Source organism: Nycticebus coucang, chromosome 18 (genome assembly GCF_027406575.1).
Source record: "Nycticebus coucang isolate mNycCou1 chromosome 18, mNycCou1.pri, whole genome shotgun sequence".
Lineage (NCBI taxonomy): Eukaryota > Metazoa > Chordata > Mammalia > Primates > Lorisidae > Nycticebus > Nycticebus coucang.
Window position 1 is genome coordinate 26,105,995 of NC_069797.1, and position 23,545 is coordinate 26,129,539.

General features: G+C 50.0%; 1 protein-coding gene across 7 annotated transcripts; it reads right to left on the reverse strand.

Annotated features, from left to right (window-relative positions):
• On the reverse strand, positions 1 to 23,153 carry CTNS (cystinosin, lysosomal cystine transporter). 7 transcript variants are annotated; one of them, XM_053568438.1, is made up of 13 exons: positions 23,020 to 23,153; positions 21,700 to 21,879; positions 20,444 to 20,523; positions 13,484 to 13,562; positions 11,408 to 11,492; positions 7,512 to 7,615; positions 7,262 to 7,393; positions 6,498 to 6,597; positions 6,285 to 6,404; positions 4,163 to 4,333; positions 2,493 to 2,610; positions 2,105 to 2,219; positions 1 to 1,858 (listed from the first exon to the last, which is right to left on the reverse strand). In XM_053568438.1, exons 3-13 carry the CDS (start codon positions 20,502 to 20,504, stop codon positions 1,741 to 1,743), a joined length of 1,203 nt encoding a protein of 400 aa, XP_053424413.1. In that variant the 5' UTR covers positions 20,505 to 20,523; positions 21,700 to 21,879; positions 23,020 to 23,153; the 3' UTR covers positions 1 to 1,740. The 7 variants fall into 7 exon arrangements, with proteins under 7 accessions (XP_053424413.1, XP_053424410.1, XP_053424415.1 ...); XM_053568435.1 differs by having other exon boundaries at positions 22,724 to 23,123; XM_053568440.1 differs by having other exon boundaries at positions 22,903 to 23,120.
• Positions 23,154 to 23,545: the final 392 nt, after the last annotated feature.

Here is a 23,545-nt window from a genome sequence, read left to right on the forward strand (position 1 = left end):
GAGGCAGGTGGAGTCTTAGAAGCCTCACTGCTCTTTGCAAAACCACATCTGTGGGAGTGTCTGGGAGCACCTTCATTGCAGCTGAAGTGGGGAGCCTAGGGTATGTGTAGTTTCTTGGGTATCAAGCCCCTAAGTACACCAATTCCCATGCAACCTAGGTCTAGCTCCTACCCAGGAGGGGCCTTGTGGACACCCAGGGATTCATGGGAAAAATACCTGTCCCTAAGGCTCTGTAAATGTGCTCTGTGTACAGCCAGGGGTGCAACCCTAAATGACCCCAGGGGCTGAGATCTGTCCAGGAGGGGGTGAGCCCAAGAGTACCTGGAAAGTGCTGCCACTCCAAGACCTGCCTAGCATTGCCAAATCAGATTTTTAAAGAAAAGAATTGGAAATCTCCCATATGTAAAGTATGACATCTAGTAACACATTCTGTGAAAAATCAGTGGGTGACCAAATAAAACAGGTTGGGTTTGGTCAGGCTGCCATCTTTGCTGTATGTTGACAAGACCTTGGATTCTTGGGTATTAGTTACAACTGGATAGAGGAAGACTGGATAATGAGACCCCACTGCCCCTCCTCCCAGTGGTGGCATTCTTTTAAAAACCTCATTGAGGCCCCATTCACATCCACATTGTGAGTGACATACACCAGTAATGGCATAGACATGGTACCTGTGAGACCTACCTGGCCCTGGGTGGGCAGGTGTCTTCCACTACCAAAGAAGGCTTCCCAGCGAAGTGCAAGGTCAGCATGCAGCCACCTTGCGGCAGTAACCCTACACACTTCTTACACGAGTGAGCAAGGCCATTGCCCTAAGCCCCAAGGACTTGGTTCAGAAGGCCAACATGCCTGTCTCCTGTATCCAGCAAATCCTCAGAGTGTGCAGAAAGGAAACAAGTCAGATTTTAATTAGCAATACAGGCCTCACACTGGTCTTGTAGAAAAGCCAGAGTGGACAGACAAACTCAAGGCATGTACAAGGCACTTTCTGGGACCCTCCCCTCCTGCCATGGGAAGAATTGACAAATTGAGAAAAATAACAGCTAAGGTGAGAAGGGAGGTTTGAGGTCAGGATTGGGCCCATAAGGACTGTGTGACGTGGTCTCAAATTATCCGAGGCTCCTAAACAGCCATAAAATTGCTGAGTCTCAGGTAAGGTCCTGTCTGGTAAAAGGGGAGCAAAGGGGCCTGTCCACCCTTCCAGGGGAGCTGCTCTCATCATTTGGCAGATCTACAGGCTTCTAAGGCACAGACTGGTGGGAAGAGTGGAGTGTGTGTGTATGTGTATTCTGCACTGCAGATGCTGGGTAAGGAGCAGTTGGGGAGCTGGCATCTGACTCTGGGAAGGTGGAGGTAGGAGAGGGCAGAAGAAAGTCAGTCACTTCCAAGACATCCCTCCAAAATATGTGAAAGGTGTTAGTGTGATAGATAGTCTGACTGTGTGACAAAGCTCCAGAGGGTGCTGGGTATGAGTCCAGTTCAGAGCCATTCTGGTGGGCACCTCAGGCTCAGAAGTATTCTGGCTTGGGCCAGCTGCGGTTGTAGTCGTGGATGCTGAGTTACCTAGAATGGGTGTCAGGAAAGGGGCCTGCAGAGAGAGTACCCCAAGGCCTGACCCCAAAGTCTAGCCCCTCCACCACCAGCACCAGCACCTGAGTCCACTGGCCATAGCACCTGGCTGCTTGGTCTCTGGGAACACAGTGGTGGCAACAAAGTGGCCTTGGCTCTCCAGCTGCAGGGTCAGCCCTTCAAGCTGCTCCCAGAAACACTGGTTGTTTGGGGCGAGGCCTTTGGCTGCAAGCTCAGTGCCCAGTCCTGCCTGAGACAGCTGTCAGAACCTGTATGTGCTGCCTGAAGCCTTAAAGAAAAGAGAGATGGCGGCATCAAGATGCAGGAGAGCCAGGATGGAGGCAGGCTAGCTGGAGTTTAAGGCGTTGGCCACAAGGAGAGACAGTGTTTCTCTGTCCACACACCAAGCCAGCTCCACACCCTGAGCCAGATGGTGTCGCTGGCCTTCCTTCCCTGGCTGGGGTCTTCCCCACCAGGGGACAGAGCCTGGGGCTGTTTACACAGGGTCCCTGGGTGCTAGTTCAGCTGGTCGTACCCTGGTTTCTTTCTGTACAAGCAGAAGTGCTGGATAAAGAAGACAATGTCAAAGAAGATGGAGAAGATGCCAAGTCCGAATTTGGTGGGGTCTCCGAAGATCAATGTCCATTGGTCTGTTAACAGTCACAGGGACAGAATTTGGTTTTAGGTTGGCAGCTTCTGAAGCAGCTAGAGCGTGTGGGGCAGTGGGGGTAAGGGGTCCCCATCTGCCCTGAAAACCACAAGTGTACTGGGTGGGTCTCTGCTTGAGGGCTGGTTATCAGCTTGAACCCCAGGCTTTAGGTTGGGGGGTGGGGTGTGTAGCCCTGGCTAAGAGGTCCCAGGAAGTCTGGCCCCACCCTGTACCTCCAGCTCACAGGGCAGGGGCAGCCTGCTGGCTGACTCACCGTTGTTGTAGGACTGGAGGAACATCTGGAGGAGGCTGAAGCTGCCCCCGATGAAGTCCAGGAGCACATTGCCAATGCTCCAGCCCTCAGTGCTTTTGTAGTAAAAGTTCATGTAGGCCTGGGCCAGACAGACAGATGGAAGGCAGTGAGGGGGCTGGTGGCTGCCTCATGTGCCTCGTGACTGCCACTCCAAACAAGAGTGACTAATTCCTCCCACACGTGTGCTTGTGCCTTGGTTCCAAGAACACGGTGACCTTTGGGCTCTCACAAACTCAGCCAAGGGAACAGTCTGGGTGATCCTGGGGGTCTCATCTACATGAACCGCAAGCAAAGCCCCCTCTTCCCACTCCTGCACCTTGCAAGTCCAAAGAACAGAGGGGCAGAGGCTACTGTCATCATGTCCATTTCTCCCTGTGGCTGAAGCCCTATTCTGATTCCCCAGCAACTTTGATTCTGCTTCCTGCCTCCAATGAGACCAGCTGCAGATGTAGCCTGGACTTCATGCTGGTGTGAGATCTCAACTCCATCAGCACAGCTGTGGTGCCCTGCCAAGTTACTGAGTTTCCCTAGCCTCAGTCTCCCCATCTGCAAGTGGAGTTTACTTCCCCCTCAGGCCTGGCTGGGGCTTCTTTGGTCTGGTGGGTGGGTTCACTGTGATGTGCCCCTCTTCCTGTTGCATGTACCCTACATTTTTCCTTCAAAACCATGGTGCCCTCTGGGTTGATGACTGCTGCAACTTCCCTTCCTTCCACCCAAGGAGGGTGATCTTGGCCTCCACCAAGACCAGCCACCAGACAGGTCCCATCATTGTCCTCTCCCACTTCCGTCACACCTTCCCCCCTCAGAAGCCCTCCCAACCCCAGGACCTGGTTCTTGCTTGCCAGTTGCAGCATTCTCAGTACTGCTGGGCCAGTCCGGTGCCCTTTGGTGCCCTTTCCTGCCTTCGTACAGGCTACCCTGGCCTGGAAAGCCCCTCCTCTATCCTCCACAGAATCAAGTCCTGCTCACCCCGAGGGCGAGGGACTACCCTGCTTCCTGGCACAACACTCACCTTCCTGAGCTTGCGGAACACAGCTCCCACTGCTGGGGAGGCTGACAAGGGCACTTCTCCCTTGGGAATGGGGTGAGTTCAATAAAGGCCTAGGTCCATAGGTGCAGCTACTTCATATGTGACCCTTGCCCAGGCCATGCTAGCTACGGGGGCGGGGAAGATGTGTTTGACTCTAAGGCCTGGATCTGAACAGTACTGTCTTGAGCACTCGCGGGAGGGTGCTAAGGGACTCCCAAGATAACCTTTGCACAGGGTGGGTTGTCGTGGTTGGAGGAGCTCAGTCTCTTGCTGGGCTCCTCAGGGGTGTCTGTTATGGTAGTAATGGGGGCAGGACTGGAGTCCCTGGGAAAGATGGGGACATGGGAATGGGAAACGACTTTCACAGCCCTGATGCTCAGAGGGGAGGTCTGAGGAGCCTCCACGGACATCCTTGTGTGACTTGGCTCCAGCAAGAGAGGGTAGTGATATACCGACTGGCTGTCTGCTGGCCCACTCCAGCCAGGCTCACTGGCTCCCACCGCCCCAGCAGGAGCTGCCCCATGGGAGCAAAGCCGAGTTCTGCACCTCTCACCTCTCACAATACCGGCCCTGTGAACACGTGGGCAGGCCCCGGAAGTACCTGTGGAAAATACTTGACCAGTGTGACTGCGAGCTTGATGTAGGAGAAGCAGAAGAGAAACTGCAGCCATGTTGTCGCCCCAGCCGCAGCTACAATCATGGTGATGAACGCAAAGAGCCACAAGAGCACCAGGAAGCTGACAGCAGGCCATGACACGCGCTGGCTGCCTCGCTGAGGGCAAGATGAGAGAGGGTGTGGGTGGGCATGGGGGGGCTGCTGCAGGGTCTCAATGGGGCATGGTTGTGGAGGGGCAGGTCAAAGCGGGAAGCTTTTTTTTTTTTCTTTTTTTTTTGAGACAGAGTCTTACTATGTCGCTCTTATTAGAGTCCTTCACATCACAGCTCACAGCAACCTCCAACTCCTGGGCTTAAGTGATTCTCTTGCCTCAGCCTCCCAAGTAGCTGGGACTACAGGCGCCCACCACAACGCCGAGTTCTGCGTTATTTTTTGGTTGTAGTTGTCATTGTTGTTTGGCAGGCCCGGGCTGGATTCAAACCCGCCAGCTCCGGTGTATGTGGCCGGCACCCTAATTGCTGAGCTACAGGTGCTGAGTGGAAGCGGGAAGCTTTTTTTTGAGACAGAGTCTTACTATGTTGTCCTCAGTAGAGTGCCATGGTGTCACAGCTCACAGCAACCTCAAACTCTTGGGCTTGAGCGATTCTCTTGCCTCAGCCTCCTAAGGAGCTGAGACTACAGGCACCCACCATAACGCCTGGCTATTTTTTGATTGTAGTTGTCATTGTTGTTTGGTAGGCCCAGCCTGGGCTCAAACCCGCCACCTTTGGTGTATGTGGCTGGCACCCTACCCACTGAGCTACAGGTGCTGAGCATGAAGCAGAAAGCTTTGAGGCCTGCACTGGAGCTGGTCCAGGGCAGAGCAGGGCAGAACAGGGCTGGGGGACAGATGGCTGAGGTCATTGGGTTCATCTGGGTCATGGGACTGGTCAACATCTGTCCTGGGATGAGATGCCAGGCCTCCAGGAGGCAGGACTCATGGCCCTAGCTCCCACCACACCCTTTTACCCCTTTTACTATCAGGGTCTCCTATGCACCTGGACTTTCCAGCTTCCATCTGCTCTGCTCCCACCGTACAAAACTGGGTCCTTCTCAGAGCTCATTCAGAAGGAACACAGGGTGTTGGAGACATAAACTCCCACCCTGGAGGCCTGGCCACCCAGCCCAGGCAGTGACCCATCCCATAACCCAGATGGAGTCTAATGATCTCGGGACCTCTGTCCCCAACCCCTGCTTTTCCCTGGACATGGTTCCAAAGTGAGCTTCACAGTACAGGCTAAGAAAACCTAGAGGGTTCATAAAGGTGGTGGCCTCACAGTGTGCAAAGGGAACTGCCGGGGAGAGAAGTAAAAGCAAAGCCATCACATCAGGGGTCTCACAAAACAGCCTTAATAGTGCCCTTCCCTGTTGAGACATAGATGGTCCCAGTTTGGCCCTTGGGATCCCTCCTGACATCTCCTGAGCCTGTTCCCCCACTGGCACCCTGAACCCTGGGTGCACCCCTTCTGCAGATGGCCTCCAGGGGCCAGGAATTGAGGAGAAAAGAAATCCCAGGGAGGGAGAGGGGAAAGGAGAAAGGAACCAGCTCTCAAGCAGGCAGGGATTGGGTGGCATTGATTATAGTGTCAGGAGGGACCTAAGGACAAGTGCTCTCAATGCTCCTCCACCTTCACCATTCTGTCCTCCCGGGGGAAGGCCCCAGCTGCCTCTCTTCCTCTCACCATGGAACTCCACTCATTCTCATACTATACATAAGCATCATTTGCCTGCCCTGCTGCCCTGCTCCCCAGCTGGGCTCAGGGCCTCCGTGAACTGCCTATGTTCTCTCTGCCACAGCTCTCAGCCTGCTGGTTTGTCACTGTCTCTCTGTGTCCTCACCCCAGACTTAGGAGGGTCCCCGAGGGATTGAACTCTCAGGATGTTCCCTGTGCCCAGCATGGGGCCTGCCCTATTATCTAGGTCCTGGGAAGCAGATGCTGAATGAACATACACATTTCCTTTCCAGGGGTCTCTACATCTTCCGTCAAGTAGCAGCAGATGTCGTGGGCAGGGCTGGCTGTTGGCTGGGGGGCCTTGGTGGGCCAGGCCACCAGGCCTGATCTCTCACCTCATATAGGCAGCACTGCATGATGACAATCAGCGTGAGGACGACTGCGTGCAGGCTGAAGAAGACATCATTACTGTCCACAGGGTTCACTCCATTGGGGTATTTGAGGAGAAACTGCTCCTGTTTTGGGGTGGGGAGGAGTTGAATGGTGAGGGGCAGCCAGGCCACCAAGCAGCTTGAGCAGGGGTGGGGGACAGGCCCACCCAGGCATACCTTGATATAGGGCACCCAGAGCAGGCCGATGTTGAACACACTGTAGGCCACAAAGCCTGTCAGGTTCAGGGCCAGGAAATCAAAGCTCAGACCAATGACACTGCAGGGGCAGAAGGGACAAGGCAGGGTGGGGGAGAGGGTGAGGCCTGAGGCCACTGTGGGAACGGGACAGAGCTTCTAGCATGGAGAAGGATGGTATGGCCCTCACCAAGAAAAGCACTGTCCTTAGGTCCCTCCTGACACTACAATCCATGCTACCCAATCCCTGACTTCTTGAGAGCTGTTTCTTTTCTCCTTTCTCCTCTCTCCCCCTGGGATTTCTCTTCTCCTCAATTCCTGGCCCCCGAGGAAAGTCTGGCGGCCATCTGCAGAAAGGAAACCTCTCCCTCCCCAGCTCTCTGCGCCAGCCCCACGTGGCCAGGGCAACTGCAGAAACTTGTGTCCTTGATGCACTGAGATGCAGGTCAGCTCAATGTCTGAGGCTGAATAATACATGACTTGATCCAGGGCTTGATCTGAGTGGAGAATATTCTAGCCATTCTCCACTTAACTAAGAGGCCCCATTTTGTTGCTGTCACAGGGAGCGGCTGGGCTGGGCAAATGCACAGCCCTGGAAGTCCCACCAGGCACTTAAGAGAGCTTGCACGACGGGATGGGCAGAGAGGAGAGCGGGGGCGTCTGATACTGCGCAGCCCGCAGCCTGGCTGGAATGCCTCCCACTTACGGGCCCCAAGCCATGCCGTACACACAGCCCCACAGGTTACCTTTTCCGCCTCCAGTTCATGATCACCTGAGGGTAGAAGGAGATGGACCAGGCCACAAAGTAGATCCAGCCAATCACCTGGTTTATGATGCTCACGACGCTGCTGTGGATCACCAAGAAGCGTATCCTTGGGCTAGAAAGGTATTTGGGGATTGGGATGAGCTGAGGCCGGTCTTCTAAAGAAAACCCCACGACCTCTGTACTGCCTCCCTTCTCACCACGTAAGGCACTGAAGGGCTAGGCCAGCCTACCTAGTCTGGTTGGAATGATTTCCATGCAGATAAACAGTAACTTGTCCAACATTTTGAGACGTTACTTGAAAAGAAGAATCTGTTGCTCCCGGAGGCACCACAACCTGTCAGGAGGACTGAATTGGATCCCACGCCGAGCACTGTTATTGAGGGCTCCACTGAGTGTCTAGCTCCAGGTTCCGCAAGAACAGGGACGCATCCCCCACCCATGAGTCCTGCCTTCCCTGAGCTTACTACCCAGTGGGAGAAACGTTGGGCCCTGCAGCCAACTTGAACTCCCAACACATCTGTGTCAGACTTTTGGAGCAGAGCGATGGCCTTGAACTCAGGCCCTCCCCTGGCTTATCTCTGAGGGCAGGTGGGATGCTCGCTTCCTCTCACTAGCACGTGACTGTCAGCAAGTTATGCAAGTTCTGAGCTCAGTTTGCTCATCTGTAAAAGGGATTAGTAAAAGTGTCTACCTTTCAGGGTTGCTATAAATGACAGAATGTCTATAAAGCTTACAGTACAGAGTCTGGCACACTGAAGGCTGTGTGTGCTTCCAATCGCCACTATACTACAAATATTGTTACTTCTTCATCTTTATCTGGCTCCTCGATATCCAGACACATGGCTGCCCCATACCCAGCCTGGCTGCCAAGTGACAAAACAGAAGAAATGCATATATCAGGTACTTAACAAAGAGAACATTTCCATCGCTGTTTCTGCCCAGTATTTATCAAAAGCTCTGCTCCATGATAAAGAACCTGGAGGTCTGCCTGTAACATTTGAGCTCCCACCCATTCCTCCTGCTACTCTCAGATCCTCCGGGTCCTGCCCTCCACCCACACTGCAGGTACCAAGAGGATTCAGCTCATTAGATTGCAGTGGCTTCTTATTGAGGATCCTGAAAGCTCTGGCTTTTTGATCTTAACACCAGAAATCAGGGGGCTTTAGCAGAACAAATGAAATGGGGTAACTGGAGCCCAGTCTGTTCTCCACATCTTGCAAGTTGTGTCTTCATGAGATGTACCACTCTTGGCTCTTTACTTTCCTATCACCTCATTTTTTCCCCCTCATTTTTAACAGATTTTCCTTGTAATGTTGTTTGCATATTTGTAAGTGGCCACTAAATCCCTTCTGGAACTAGGTAGGGAGAAAAATTGGTCAAGGAGAAATTGACCCGCACAAGGCAGACTGAAATGACAACAGTCGCTACCTTTCATCAAGTGCTTTCTGTGTGCCAGGTACTGTCCTAGACGTTTTATACTTGCTGGTGCATTTACTCCTCACAAAGCTATCAAGCAGACGTCATTAACCTCTCATCTACAAAGGAGGACACTGTGTCCTCACCCTAAGGCTCTCAGGCCAGGCTCTGGGCTACGTAACACTCCAGTCCTAACCAGAGGTTTCCAGCATCCCAGACAGTGAGAGGAGTGGTTAGAGCTGGATAGGGAGGGGCCACTGAGGAGCCTGGAAAGGTGGGTGGTGCCTGTAAAAGATTTTAACACAAATGGCTTGACTCCCACTGTTAAACAAAACTGAACTATAACATATATGCAGAAAAGTACATACATCAAAGCTTGATGAAATGTCTAGAGTGAACATATAAAGCTCCCAGATCAATAAATGAAACATTCTATTTCTAGTTTAGGACTGTTAAAAAAGAGAAGAAACACTGTCAATCTCCCAGAAGCCCCATTTGCTCCACCTAGCCTCCCTTCGCCCTGAGGGTAACCACTGCCCTACTGCTATAGATTAGCTTCATGTTTGTTATTTATCAAGGAATTGTACAGTTCAGGTTTTTGTCACGCTCCTTTTGCTTAACATCTGTGCCTTTCACGGATTTTTATTTTTATTATTTATTTATTTACTTATTTTGAGACAGCATCTCACTTTGTCACCTTTGATAGAGTGCCATGTAATCATAGCTCACAGCAACCTCAAATTCTTGGGCTCAAGCAATTCTCTTGCCTCAGCCTCCCGAGTAGCTGAGACTACAGGCACCTGCCACAATGCCCCATTATTTTTAGAGACCGGGTCTTGCTCTTGCTCATCTGGTCTCAAACCCAGAGCTCAGGCGATCCACCTGCCTCAGACTGTCAGAGTGCTAAGATTATAGGTGTAAGCCACTGTGCCCAGTTTAGCCTTTCACTGAGTTTTAAATGATGATCCTTTCACTTAGGTGTTTGGCCCTATGAATCTGTTCCGCCCGTGGGTCAGAGGGCTGTGTGTTGGGACCAGCTGTGAGCATCAGCACTGACCTCCCTCGCCCTGCCCAGAGTGCTGGCCTCAGACTCTGGGGAAGAAGGGGAGCTATAAGTCATGTACTATCTCATGAGGTCCAGTGCTCACCAGGGAAGGAGCTCCACCTCTCTCAGCAATGTATTTTTCAGATCACAGAAACATTTGGGACTGATCATGTTTTACTCTTGTTTGCTTGCGAGGGGGCTCAGAGCTGATTTGCAGCCTATCCCTATGGGGACCCAGGGCCTCCTGACACAGCCATCTATCTCAGCCCCTCCCTAGTTTTATTAAGGTATAATAGATAAATAAAAATTGTATGTTGACAGGGTGCAATGAGATGATTAAAACCAAGATATTTGGCTTGGTGCCAGTAGCACAGTGGTTATGGTGCTGGCCATATACCCCGAAGTTGGCAGGTTCAAACCTGGCCTGGGCCAGCTAACCAACAATGACAACTGCAACAAAAAAATAGCCGGGAGTTGTGGCGGGCCTCTGTAGTCCCACCTACTTGGGAGGCTGAGGCAAGAGAATCGCTTAAACCCAAGAGTTAGAGGTTGCTGTGAGCTGTGACACTGCAGCACACTACCCAGGGTAACATAGTGAGACCCCCCCCCCCACCATAGCCATCAGCTCACATAGTTCTTTCTTTCATTCTCTCTTCACCCCTCCCCTTTCTTTTTTATAATGGAGTTTCACTCTGTTGCCCCAGGCTAGAGTGCTCTGATAGCATAGCTCATAGCAAACTTAGACTTCAGGACTCAAGTGATCCTCTTGTTTCGGCTTCCCCAGACAACAGGTGCCTGCCCAAGTCTGGCTAGTTTTTTTCTGTTTTCAGGAGGGACGGGTTGGTCAAGTTGGTCTGAACGCCTAAGCTCAAGCAATCCACCCGCCTCGGCTTTCCAGAGTGCTAGGATTGTAGGTGTGAGCCACTGCACCCAGCCATACTTATCATTTTCTTGCGGTAGGAACATTTAAGACACACTCCCTTAGCAATTTTCAGATACATAGGACATAATTATTAACTATAGTCACCATGCTATACAATAGATCTGAGACGCTCTTCATCCTAACTGCCTTTGGTTCATTTTGTTTGTTTTTTTAAATCCTGATTTATGCTCCTCTGGATAGTTTTTATCCAGTGGAATGGCACCTGGTTCAAATCCTTGTTAAGGTGGAAGCAGGGTACACACAAACAGATACATGCATAAAGCTGTGAATATGTACTATTAGACCCAGCCAGTGGTTTCTCAGAACAGTCCTTCACAAACTTTAATATGGACCCAAATCATCAGGTATTTTGCTACCATATAGACTTGGAATAGGCAGGTCTGGGATGGTGCCTAGGGCTCTGCGTTTCTAAAAGGTTTTGAAGCATGGCCAATGCTACTGGTCCCTGAACGCCCTCTGAGTAGCAAGGTCTTAGAACACTATTGTAAGAACCTGCACATTCTCAAAATCCCTTGTGCCTCAGGTTTTCTTACCATTGCGTTCTTAGTTCCATCTAAAAGGCATACAATGTTCATCCCTGAAGAGATCAACAAAACCCACCTCACAGATTTCTGGGATGATAGAACAGGGGCAGCCCAGGCAACCTATTACCACAAGCTCTTAATTAAATGTGTTTTGTTACCTAGCATTTCCCTACCTATTAGTGAAAATTTGGTACTTACTTCATCAGGGAGCTCAAGGATAGTGATATTTTTCGAACGAAATGTGATTTCAAATGTGATCACCAAGGTTGCATTTAATGGTTGCCTGTGGAGGACAAGAGTCTGATTACTGCTGAGAAGCTGGACTCCCTGTGATCTCATCCTACCCTCTGGATCTCACACCTGGGTTTCCTTTCTCAAGCAATTTTGGTTAGGAAATGAATGCTACAAGCTCAGCCCTCAGGGGTTTGGTGGAAACACTGCTCCTTAGGCGATTTCTATTTCTGGAAGGAGACTGGATATCCCTTTAGGGTAGGGTGCAAACAGCAGAGCAAAGTGGCTCTGAATGACAAATGAGGAATCTGGAGGTGGACAGGGCCAAGGCTCATTGCTCAGGTGGGAAAGGATTCCCAGAGCATGTCAGGTCCGAGCAGGGCTTTGAGAGTCAGAATCTCTTTTTTTGAGACAGAGTTGCACTTTGTCACCCTAGGTAGAGTGCTGTAACATCACAGCTCACAGCAACTTCAAACTCTTGGGCTCAAGTGATCCTTTTGCCTCCCAAGTAGTTGGACTGCAGGACCCTGCCACAATGCCTGGCTATTTTTAGAGACGGGGCCTTGCTCTATCTCAGGTTGGTCTCGAACTCTTCAGCTCAGGCAATCTACCCACCTGAGAGAGCTAGGATTATAGGTGTGAGCCACTGTGCCTGCCACCCCCACCTTTTTTTATCTTTCATTTTTTTTTTTTTTTTTTTTTAGAGACAAGATCTCTGTCACCTAGGCAGGAGTAGAGTAGTGTAATCAGCTCACTGCAGCCTTTAAATCCTGGGCTCAGGCCATCCTCCTGCCTCGGACAGCATAGTAGCCCCAGCTACTATGCTTACCACTTACTACCCTAAGATACAGGTACTTACCACTACATCTGGCTAAGTTTTGTATTTTTTTTTTTTGCAGAGACAGTCTTGCTAGGTGATCCTCCCGCCTCAGCCTCCAGAGTAGCTGAGACTACAGGTACCCACCATCACATCTGGCTAATTTTTATATACTTTTGCAGAGACAGAGTCTTTTTATGTTGTCCAGACTGGTCTCAAACTCCTGACCTCAAGTGATCCTCCCACATAGGTGCCCCAATGTGCTTGCCAAAGGGTCGGAATTTGACTGAAGGAGAGGTAAGGACCTTCTAGGCAGGGAATGAGGAGGGAGCAGTGTGTCCATGGAAAGCCAGGAGACGTGTCTGACTGGGTAAGGTAGACATGCTGGATGGGAGCAGCCTTGTCTGAGCCTCAATTCTGGGTATGAGAGCCTAGAGTTAACTTGGAAGGTACTGGGAGGCCACTTAAAGGTTCTGGAGAGGGGAGAGCCATGGTAAGAGGATGACTTGTAATATTTGCAAGGTATCGATGTTCAGAGACAGTAGGAGCTACAAGGGGGCCTTGGAACCAAAGATTTGGTTTGAGATCAGAAGAGGTCAGGAAAGGGGAGAAGGGTAAAGGACAGAGCTCCAGATCTTCATCTCAGGGAACCCTCATGGTTGCAGGTAAGAGGACAAAGCAGCCAAGAGCAAAGGAGTGGTAGGCAGGATCTCTGGCCCAGTCTGGACTAGGCTAAGACCCTCATGCCTAAACCAGCGGATATCAGCAAGTAAGACTTGCAGATAAGGCTAAGCATGAGCATGGCAGGAGTGGAGTCCACCCAGTATCCCATTTCTGCTTTTGGAAGCAACCTCAGAAGCCCTGACCAGCAGCTCAGCTCCTTGCCCCTTGACTTTCACAACTCTATTCAAATATTTAGAGTCTTGGAAAGGATCAGTGTGAAGTCTGACACCAGCTGCTGGTCACTCAGGACTCTTCAGCTGGGGAAAAGACCCATGCCTCTGGGAGAAATACCCCCTCTTCTTCTTCCCCACAGAAGCAAGAATTCCATGCAGGTGCCAGACTGTGGGACCTTGCTGCAGCCTAGGGCTAGCACCACCCGCTCTTTCTGCAGCTTGTCTTATAGTTAAGAGGCAAGAGTGTCACATATGAAATATGAACACACTGGGATGACCCAGTATGGCTTCTGAAGGGGACTGAGGACAGAGCCAGGCCAGGGAACTTACCCGAGGGTGATGTTAACGTTGGCTGAACTGTTGTTCTCCAGCTTCACAACAGGAGGAACAGTGAGGCTGACGGTGGACTCTGGAGGGGCCCAAATCAATGGCATGAGGCATCAGGTCAGAGAGCTAGGCCCAGCTGGGCCTAGGGCCCCTGACATCTGCACTCATGAGCGCTGACTCATCAGTGAGCCCTATGTGATGATGGGAATGGAAACCTGGGCCCTTGTTAGGCTCTTTCCCCATCTGCTGCCAGAGATAAAGGCAGGAAAACACAGGCCGGAGCAGGAAGCCCTGTAGCTTTCTCTACCCCCTCCATTGACAGGCTCTGAAGATCTGTGGCTAAGCTGCCCAGAGACAGTTTGAGAACCACAGGGTCCAAAAATTACCACAAAGGAATTCCAGGCATGATCTGGGACTGTAAAAGGCAGACTTGAGCCTTCCTCAGATGGAAAGCACAGGTATCTCCAGGTGCTGATGGCCCTGAGGACCTCCAACCTCTTTCCTGCATTGCCAGCTGCAAGTTTCTAGAGGACCCTTTTGGGCTCCTTTACTAACCTAGCTCTTCCTGCTCACTGACCCCTGACCCCCATCCCAAGGCTGAGTATTTGCTGGGGACTGGAAGAAGGGTGAACGATATGTACTGTTTCACTACCAGGGACTTCCTCTTAGCATTAAGGTGTTAATTCAGGATAAAGTCACAAATAGGCCCTGGGATGAGGGAGGAAGTGGGTCTAGATCTGGAAAATCATCTCAGGCACCAAATATCCCAGAGCACCTGGGTCTGGGAGGAGTTAGTCTCCTGACTCCTGCCTGTATTCTCTGGGCAGCCATATCCCTGCCCCCATTCCCAGGTGTGCTTCTTGCCACACCTGCCCATCTCACCTCCCCTGCCTCACGGCCTTCAGGTCATACATAGCTTAGAGGTCAGGATTATGAAATGGAACTGAGATGGGGAAGCAGGTGTACAACTCTGACGAAGACTGTCCTTGCAGGGGTCGAGGTTGCCAGCAGGGCCTAGCTCTCTTTCCACCCTGACCCCTTAAAGGCAGAAGATGAAACATTGAGACCTGAAATTTTATTTGTTTATTTTTGAGGCAGAGTCTCACCCTGTTGCCCTGGGTAGAGTGCTGTGGCATCATAGCGCACAGCAACTTCAAACTTTTGGGCTCAAGAGATCCTCTTGCCTCCCAAGTAGCTGGGACTACAGGCATGCGCCCCCATGCCTGACAAGTTTTTCTATTTTCAGTAGAGGTGGGGTCTCACTCTTGCTTAGGCTGGTTTCAAACTCCTGAGCTCAAGGGATTCTCCCACTTTGGCTTCCCAGAATTACAGGAGTGAGCCACCCCTCCTGGCTGAGACCTGAAATGTTAGATGTTCGGGTTGGAAGGAAATTTAAAGTTGCCTAATTCAACCTCTGATTTTTCATCTCAATATTCCTACATGGTGGTTTGTCTTCCTCTGCCCGGGCACGTCCAGGGATAATAGCCTCATTTCCTTCAAGGGACTTGGCCAGCCTAAAATTTGCCCTCCTGGGCCCACCTCTGCTACCTGGAGCCTCTCAGACCCTATCTGAGATACCTTTGCCACACTAGTCATGCACATGTGAATGAAGATGGAAGCTGCAAGTCCCTAGACAGAGACTCCCGCAGCCCATAGTCTTCAGTCCCCCCCCAACCCCCCGCCTGTCTGGGCTCCTTGGGTCCCCAGAGGCAGCTTTCTACTCTGTTGTGCTCTGAGACCCTTTTGAGGCTTTGTTTTGGGCTTGTACATCGGGGGTAATGTAAGACTTCCAGTCACCGTGTGCTCAATTTTACCTAGAGCTAAGGATCATGCAAGATAAGCACGTCCCAGAAACAGCCACTGCTTAGGACAGGGACACTAAAAGCGATGCCAGGCAGTCACCTGTAGGTCTGTGGTCCTGGGGCTGTGCTGGGATTAGTGGCCACGTTGTGTGAGACCCACATGGCTTTATCTCTTTCACAGTTCTTACATATTTTTTTTTTTTTGAGTTGGTCTCATTCTGTTGTCTGGGCTAGAGTACAGTGGGGTCATCATAGCTCTCAGCAACTTCAAAGTCCTAAGCTCAAGAGATCTTCTGCTTCAGCCTCCCAAGTAGCTGGGACTACAGGTGCCCGCCACAATGCCCGGCTAGTTTTAGTTTTTCTATTTTTAGTAGAGACCAGGTCTTGCTCTTGCTCAGGCTAGTCTCAAACTCCTGGCTTCAAGCGATTCTCAGTGCTGGGCTTACAGGTGACAGCCACTGTGTCTAGCCAGCTTTGCATTTCAAAAGGGAAGGTTGTGAACTCTCAAAGAACTGGATCAGAGAATGTTTATCTTCCTTTCATATGGCACCATAGAAAACAACAGTGCACAGCAGCGGTTCCTTCCTGGCTCTGACATTTCCTAGCTGTATGACCATTGGTAAGGAACTTAACCTCTCGGAACCTCCATTTCCTTACCTGTAGAAAAGGGAGAATAGCAAAACATAGCTCATAGGGTCATTTTGAAGATAATATGTAGTAATGTTTGTAACATGCTTTCCATACGCCTGAGTGCTAACTGTTGATTACCAATGAAAGACATTTTTAGCCCAAGAGGGAAGGCAGTTAGGATGCTGGCATCATATCCTGGGAAAGCACATTTTAAAGTCTGCTCTGGGGATGGGCGCCATGATTTAGGCCTGTAATTCTAACACCCTGGGAGGTGGAGGTGGGTGGATTGCCTGAGTTCACAGGTTCGAGGCCAGCCTAAGCCAGAGTGAGACCCGGTCTCTAAAAAAATACCGGGCATTGTGGTGGGTGCCTGTAGTCCCAGCTACTCGGGAGGCTGAGGCAAGAGACTCGCCTAAGCCCAAGAGCTGGAGGTTGCTCTGAGCTGTGACGGCAGAGCACTCTATCGAGGGTGACAAAGTGAAACTATCTGGAAAAAAAAAATAGAGGGACATGTGGCAGGCATCTGTAGTCTCAACTACTTGGGAGGCTGAGGCAACAGAATCGCTTGAATCCAAGAGTTTGAGGTTGCTGTGAGCTATTATGATGACTGTCTCAAAAAAAAAAAGTTTTCTCTGGGGAAGGAACGTCTATACGCCGTATGAGAATTATCAAATGAGCCATAATGAGATCATCCCATACTTCCCCTAAAGAGAGTTTGGTTATTTATTTATTGAGACAGAGTCTCAATATGTCGCCTTCGGTAGAACGCTGTGGTGTCGCAGCTCACAGCAACCTCAAACTCTTGGGCTTAAGCGATTCTCTTGCCTCAGCCTCCCAAGTAGCTGGGACTACAGGCCCGCCACAATGCCCAGCTATTTTTTGTTACAGCTGTCGTTGTTTAGCTGGCCTGGGCTGCTTTTGAAACCGCCAGCCTCAGTGTTTGTGGCTGGCACCATAACCACTGTGTACAGGCTCTGAGCTGAGAGTTTGGTTTTTTTAAACAAATAGTTATTGCTGAGTGGCGCCTGTGGCTCAGTGAGCAGGGCGCCGGCCCCATATACCAAGGGTGGCAGGTTCAAACCCGGCCCCGGCCAAACTGCAACAACAACAAAAAAAACACAAACAAACAAAAAAAACAAATAGTTATTGCTTTCTCTTCCATGGCACCCTATGCCAGCCACTCTGCTATACTTTTAACTACCATTTTCTAATTATTACAACAGTGAGATGTAAACATTATTATTCCTATTTTATTTTACTATTTTTTTTTTTGAGACAGTCTTACTATGTCATCTTTGGGAGAGTGCTGTGGTGTCACAGCTCACAGCAACTTCAAACTCTTGGACTTAAGTGATTCTCTTGCCCCGCCCTCCCAAGTAGCTGGGACTTAAGGTGCCCACAAGATCACCCAGCTATTTTTTGTTACAGTTGTCATTATTGTTTAGCAGGCTTGGGCCGGGTTTGAACCCACCAGTCTCGGTGCATGTGGCTGGCACCGTAACCACTATGCTATGGGCGTCGAGCCTATTATTCCTATTTTAGATATAATAAGACAGAACCCCAAGAGGAAAGGTGTCTTGCTTAAAAATGGTAGAGGCAAGATTCAAACCTAACCCTGCTAGTCCAAAGCCCAGATTCTTACCACTAGGCTGCACTGCCCCTAAATCCCAGCTAGTCAGGAGGCTGAGGCAATGGGATAGCTTAAGTCCAAGATTTTGAGGTGGCTGTGAGATGATGATGCCATGGCACTGTACCCAGGGAGATGGAGAGAGATTCTGTCTCAAAAAAAAAAAAAACACCAAAAAACAAAAAAAGTGCAAACTCTATACCAGTCTGTGTTCTGTATGGCCCCTAGACCTGCTGGGGCTGCTGCACCCTGGTCCTTAGCCCTCCTCTAAGGGGAAGGTTTTAGTTTTTTTTTTTTGAGACAGAGTCTTTGACCTAAAGAAGTCAAAGACAAAAAACTCTGAAGGTCAATCATTTCATCCAGGGACTTAGATCACTCCCAAAGCAAGGACAGGAAAGGTGCAGAAGAATAAAGTTAGAAAACTAATTTCAGAGGCCAGGCACCTAGGCTCATGCCTGTAATGCCACCACTTTGGGAGCCTGAAGCAAGAGGATTATTTGAGGTCAGGAGTTCAAGACCAGCCTGAGAAAGAGTGAGACTTGATCTCTATCAAAACCAAAAGAATTAGCCACATGTGTTGGCACTCAACTGTAGTCCCAGCTACTGGGAATGCTGAGGCAGGAGATCACTTGAGCCCAGGAGTCTGAGGTTGCAGTAATCTATGATGACACTACTGCATTCTAGCCTGGGAAACAGAGTGAGACCCTGGCTTAAAAAAAAAAAAAAAAAAGGGTGACGCCTGTGGTTTAAGGAGTAGGGCACCGGTCCCATCTGCCGGAGGTGACGGGTTCAAACCCAGTACCGGCCAAAAAAAAAAAAAAAAAATAATAATAATAATAAAAGAAATCCAATTTCAGTTACTTTTAATTTATGGTAGCTTCCACTATTCATTCACAATGACATTTAGAAAAGGAGGCAAAGTGATATAATGGAGAGGGGTCCTATGCAGGTAACAACTTTGTTACTTTCTAGCTGTGTGACTTTGGGAAGGCTTTCTACCCTCTCTGGGCCTCAGGTTCCCCAGTATAATTGGAATAGTGGTAGCTAGATTTTTTTGTTCCCCACTCCCAGTAATTAGTAATTAACATTACTAATGGAGATTTAAGACACGTGTATACACACACACTCCAGCCTCAGTCCTAGAGAATTTGATCCAGTAGGACTGGGGTGGGACCTGGGCTCCAAGATGTGAAGGACTTTTCCTTTCTTGGAAAATGCTTATCTATAAGGTGTGACTACAAATAATGTGACTGTTTAACAAACCTGGAAGTGATGACCACTGCTTCCACAGATTCAAAAAGCTAGATAACCCCAACAGTAATAAAGCTCTTGGGAAACTTCTGCAGATTCCTACCATCTGTCACTTGCAATCTTTAGTCAGGGATTTTAAGATGTATTTGATCTTTGACAACAGCCAAGCTGAAGATCAAAATAGGCCCAGCACTCCTGGAGTGTTAAACACAACTCTTTGTGGAAGAAATTCCAGAAATGTTCTGGGCAGTGTGAGAATTGCTAGTATGTAGGAGGATGTGCAAACTTGGTGGGTGAGGTGGCTCATGCCTAGCACTCTGGGAGGCCAAGGATGGATCGCCTTAGCTCAGGAGTTCCAAGGAGTTCCAGACCAGCCTGAGCAAGAGTGAGATCCTGGCTCTACTAAAAGTAGAAAAAAATAGCTGGGTGTTGTGGTGGGTAATGTAGTCCCAGCTATTCAGGAGGCTGAGGCAATGAGATAGCTTGAGCCCAAGAGTTTGAGGTGGCTGTGAGATGATGATGCCACGGCACTGTACCCAGGGAGATGGGGAGAGACTCTGTTTCCAAAAAAAAAAAAGCAAACTCTAATACCAGCCTGTGTTCTGTATGGCTCCTAGACCTGCTAGGGCTGCTGCACCCTGTTCCTTAGCCCTCCTCTAAGGGGAAGGTTTTTTTTTTTTTGAGACAGAGTCTGAAGCTGTTGTCCTGGGTAGAGTTCTGTGGTGTCACAGCTCACAGCAAACTCAAACTCTTGGGCTTAAGTGATTCTCTTGCCTCAGCCTCCCAAGTAGCTGGTACTACAGGCGTCCGCACAATGCCCGGCTATTTTTTGGTTGTAGTTGTCATTGTTGTTTGGCAGGCCTGGGCTGGATGGGATCCTGCCAGCTCCGGTGTGTGAGGTTGGCATCCTAGCTGCTGAGCTACAGGTGCTGAGCCTTTTTTAATCTTTTTTTTGAGACAGAATCCCATCATGTTGCCCCTCAGTAGAGTGCCGTAGCGTCACAGCTCACAGCAACCTCAAACTCTTGGGCTTAAGTGATTCTCTTGCTTTAGCCTCCTAAGTAGCTGGGACTACAGGTGCTCGCCACAATGCCTGGCTATTTTTTTCTTTAGTTGTTGTTGCCATTGTTTAGCTGGCCCAGGCTGGATTGGAACTCGCCAGCCTCGGTGTATGTGGCTGGCGCCATAACCACTGTGCTACGGGTGCTGAGCCTTAAGGGGAAAGTTTTCTTATCTTACAAGAAGATGCTGGACAGACTCCTCAGATGTCTGTGCCTGGTGTAAACTGGTACAACATGGTAGCACCTCATCACTCGAGGCCCATGGGGAAATGGCATAAGCCATTTTTAAAGATATCATCTGAGATTGTTGGGGCACTAAGTTTTACTTGGAAAGCCAGTTGCATAGTCTGAGAAGAAGTCTAAGAACCAACTGTTGACTTTGGTGATACAGAAAAGGTAACAGGGACCCCAGGGTGGAAGGTCAATTATTTGCGGAGCCATGTGGCCCTTTGTAATACTACTGGACCCCAGATGGCTGCCCCATCACTTGGCTGACGGACCGTCCAATACACAGTCTGGACAGTACTAAGCTCCTGGCAACAAACAGGCCATCATTTCCCCGTTTACAAAGCTGATGACTTTTTAAACTTACCACATTTCTCTATGAGCTTCAGGGGGGAAAGGATAAAAATAATCAGCCAGTTCCTTATCATGTTCCCAAATTTCTCAGAACTAGGAAGAAAAACAAACAGCAAGAGAAGTTCACATTAACATCGAATTATATCAGCTCCAGGTGGACAACATGCCATCTGGAACCAGGGCCTGGGACAGCTCATAAAGGACTTGTACTTCATACTGCTGACCTCACAGGCTTTGCATCACAACCTCAGAGGAGACTTCAGGGGACTTATCTTTGATATATGGGGAGATAGTCTTAGAGCAGCCAAGTAGGTTGTGTAAAGTCTCACCCTGAGGAAGTGAACAAAGACCCAAATTTCTCCCTTCCAGTTGCTTTTTGCAACTCAGTTAACAGAAAGAAAGAATGTGGTTTTATTGGGTTGAGGTTTTTTTATCCAAAGTTACTAAAGTCAGATATTTGAATTCATGAGTCTACAAACCTTAAGGAAATCAATTTCATTTCCTGTCCTGGGATAAGAGTCCAAGGGCTAATGATACTTGTTAGCTGACCCATGATGAAGACTTTTCATTTGACAAGTGTTTCCTTTCTAGGACTGGCTAGGATCATTCACAGTGAGGACTCAAGGAGGGATGAGCTCCAGAGTCCTGGAACAGTTCATTGGTTTAGTGTGGGAGACAGGGTGCTGCATTCCTATAACATCAACACACAGCAGCTAAACCTTGGGTCAGGAGGGGCAGGTCAGCACAGATTTCTGGAATTTGATTTCTACATGCTGCCGTGGTATACAGTGTTCAGGCCTTCCCACCCCTGACAGCCTCTGGGGGTTCCTACAAAAAGTGGGGGAGAACTAGATGAGGTCTGTGTGGAAATATCCCTGCTCCCACTCTGGTTTCGGTTTCCCCACGGCTTCCAGGAGCCTCCTGACACCTCCACCCTCCTCAAGAAGTTGCCCTTAGCATCATATAACCAGTAAAATAACAAAAGAATGAACAAACAAACAAAAGAAGTCTTCCTGACTGCTGCAACTGTTTGACCTCCACCTGCCCTCGTCTCCTCCAGGGGCCTCTCTGCCTGGATCCCTCAGGTCTCCATACTCTCTGGTCTCCCCTGGGGGCCTTGCCCTGGGCACCAGATCTCTGTGTTCTCTGCCCTCCACTCTCTATACCCTGACCTTGGAGGAATTACCCTCTTGCATATATGGACTGTCCAATATATGGAATGACAGGCCTCCCTCTCACTCTTGCCACTTTCTGCTCCTCACATCTGACCTGTGTCCTTAAGTTCAGGATTCAGTTGGTTGCCCAGGGCAGAGTCTGGGTTTTTTTCCAGAAACAAGATGCAGAACCAGGCCTAACCAGCTTCTCTCTCACTTCATGTAAATGGAATGCAGATTGAGAAATGCAAACACTCAGTCAGCAGAAGTTTTTCAGGCTCAAAGGCTGAGACACCTGGAAGAAAGATGATGAGAGAGATGGAGAGACATTGAGAGATAAATCAGTTAAAATGCTAAAAAAAATCAGATTGATAATTATACACAACTAGTGCCTTATGAAAGCTACAAGATAGAAATGAAACATTTCCAGGAATGGGCACTGTCTGGCATGCTCTTCTTCCTGTGTAAATTCTAACTATCATCCAGGCTTCATTCAGACATCACGCATTTCAAGAATCCTCTCTCACTTCTTTATCCCTTTCCTAGGCGTAACCTGGGGCCAGAGGTCTGCTGTAGCAGCTCCTCCTTGCCAGGTATCTAAAGATATAAATAACATAGACAGTGGCAAGCAATATGTGCCTGGAGACAAACTGCATGGGTTTGAACCTGGGCTCCCCCATTTATTAGTTATGTGACCCTGTGGTGCTACTTAGCCTCCTCAAGCTACAATTTCCTAAGGAGAAAACAAGGACGGTTTTAACTACCTCACAGGAATTACATGAAATGAGATTCACAGTGTCAACTGGGACTAAAAATGGCTTTCGGGTGGTGGTGAAAAAAATCTTAGATATTACAAAGGTTTGTGGCCCTGAAAAGGCCCCACTGTATAAACAAATATAGAATTTACTGGTGTTTTAAAGTTTCAAGGAGGGAGCTGATAAGGATAAAAAGGTTGAGAAATTATAACGTAAAATAATTACTTCTTTTGCCTAGGGCACCTCCCAAGTTTCACAAAGCATGTTATTTTCCTCAATGTGACTAAAAAAGGCAGGGCCCAGGTATCCTCCCTTCCTCCAGTCTGAAAACCCCAGAAGGCCGAGCAAGGCCTGCCCTGTCCCCAGGACGCCAGCACTGGGCACCTCCACAGGAGCTCCTGCCAAAGGTCCTCGCGTCTAGCTTCTTTCTCCAATCCAGATTCAGGTGCCAAATAAGTAGGAGGCAGCGGAGAGGCTCGGAACTGCACTGGGGTAAAGACACCCACATTACCCCGGCAGCGCGGTGTCCCTGCTGCCGCTCACCACCACCCGTGTTCTTCAACCTGGGGGGCTGTCCGGGGTCGCGAGATCAGGACTGGTGCCAAGGGGCTGGATCCGCGATTGGCCGCTCCACTGATGTGCTGTTCTAGTCTCTGGACTTCAAGGGCTCCGCCTCTCACCTCGAGCGTCCCAGGCTTGGAGGACTGACCACACGGGACGTAGGGACCTCACTCCGGCTGCCCCTCGGGACCGTGCGGGTTCTCCAGCCCGGCTAGACTTTGAGGAGGGCGGGCCGGCTGTCACCTGACCTCAGCCACCTGACTCGCGGAGCGCACACTCCGCGCGGTGCTCTCTGGGAGTTGTAGTGGGAGCCTTAGCCGGACCGGCTGGGCGGGGCGGAGGGGCGCAGGCGCCTTGGCAGGGATGGGGGCTCCGGAATGAGGGAGGATTAAGCCATTTCTAGGGAAAACGAGGCTCTAGGAATCTCCGATGCCTCTCGGCGAACCCCTTAGCTCCTTTGGTGAGCCAGGCTCAGCCACGCTCCTTTGTGCCGGAATGGCAATTCTGCCGGGCGGGGGCCTCTAGGTCCCGCCTTCCGCCGCCTCTCCGCCTATAGCCGGGGCCCGCCGCGAGGGGCGCGTGGGGGGTCTGCCTTCCTCAGCCAATAGAAACGCGAGGAATCGCCATGTTGGGTGTGGCTGAAAG

What these genes read in the sequence shown, in the direction of transcription:
- CTNS (XM_053568438.1), bottom strand. Translation starts at nt 20,504, where the DNA reads ATGATAAGGAACTGGCTGATTATTTTTATCCTTTCCCCCCTGAAGCTC. An exon ending in TCCTTGAGCTCCCTGATGAA is followed by an intron (nt 7,616 to 11,407) that starts GTAAGTACCAAA and finishes TCCTCCTGACAG; the next exon opens with GTTGTGGTGCCTCCGGGAGC. An exon ending in TGCAGTGCTGCCTATATGAG is followed by an intron (nt 4,334 to 6,284) that starts GTGAGAGATCAG and finishes TCTTGCCCTCAG; the next exon opens with CGAGGCAGCCAGCGCGTGTC.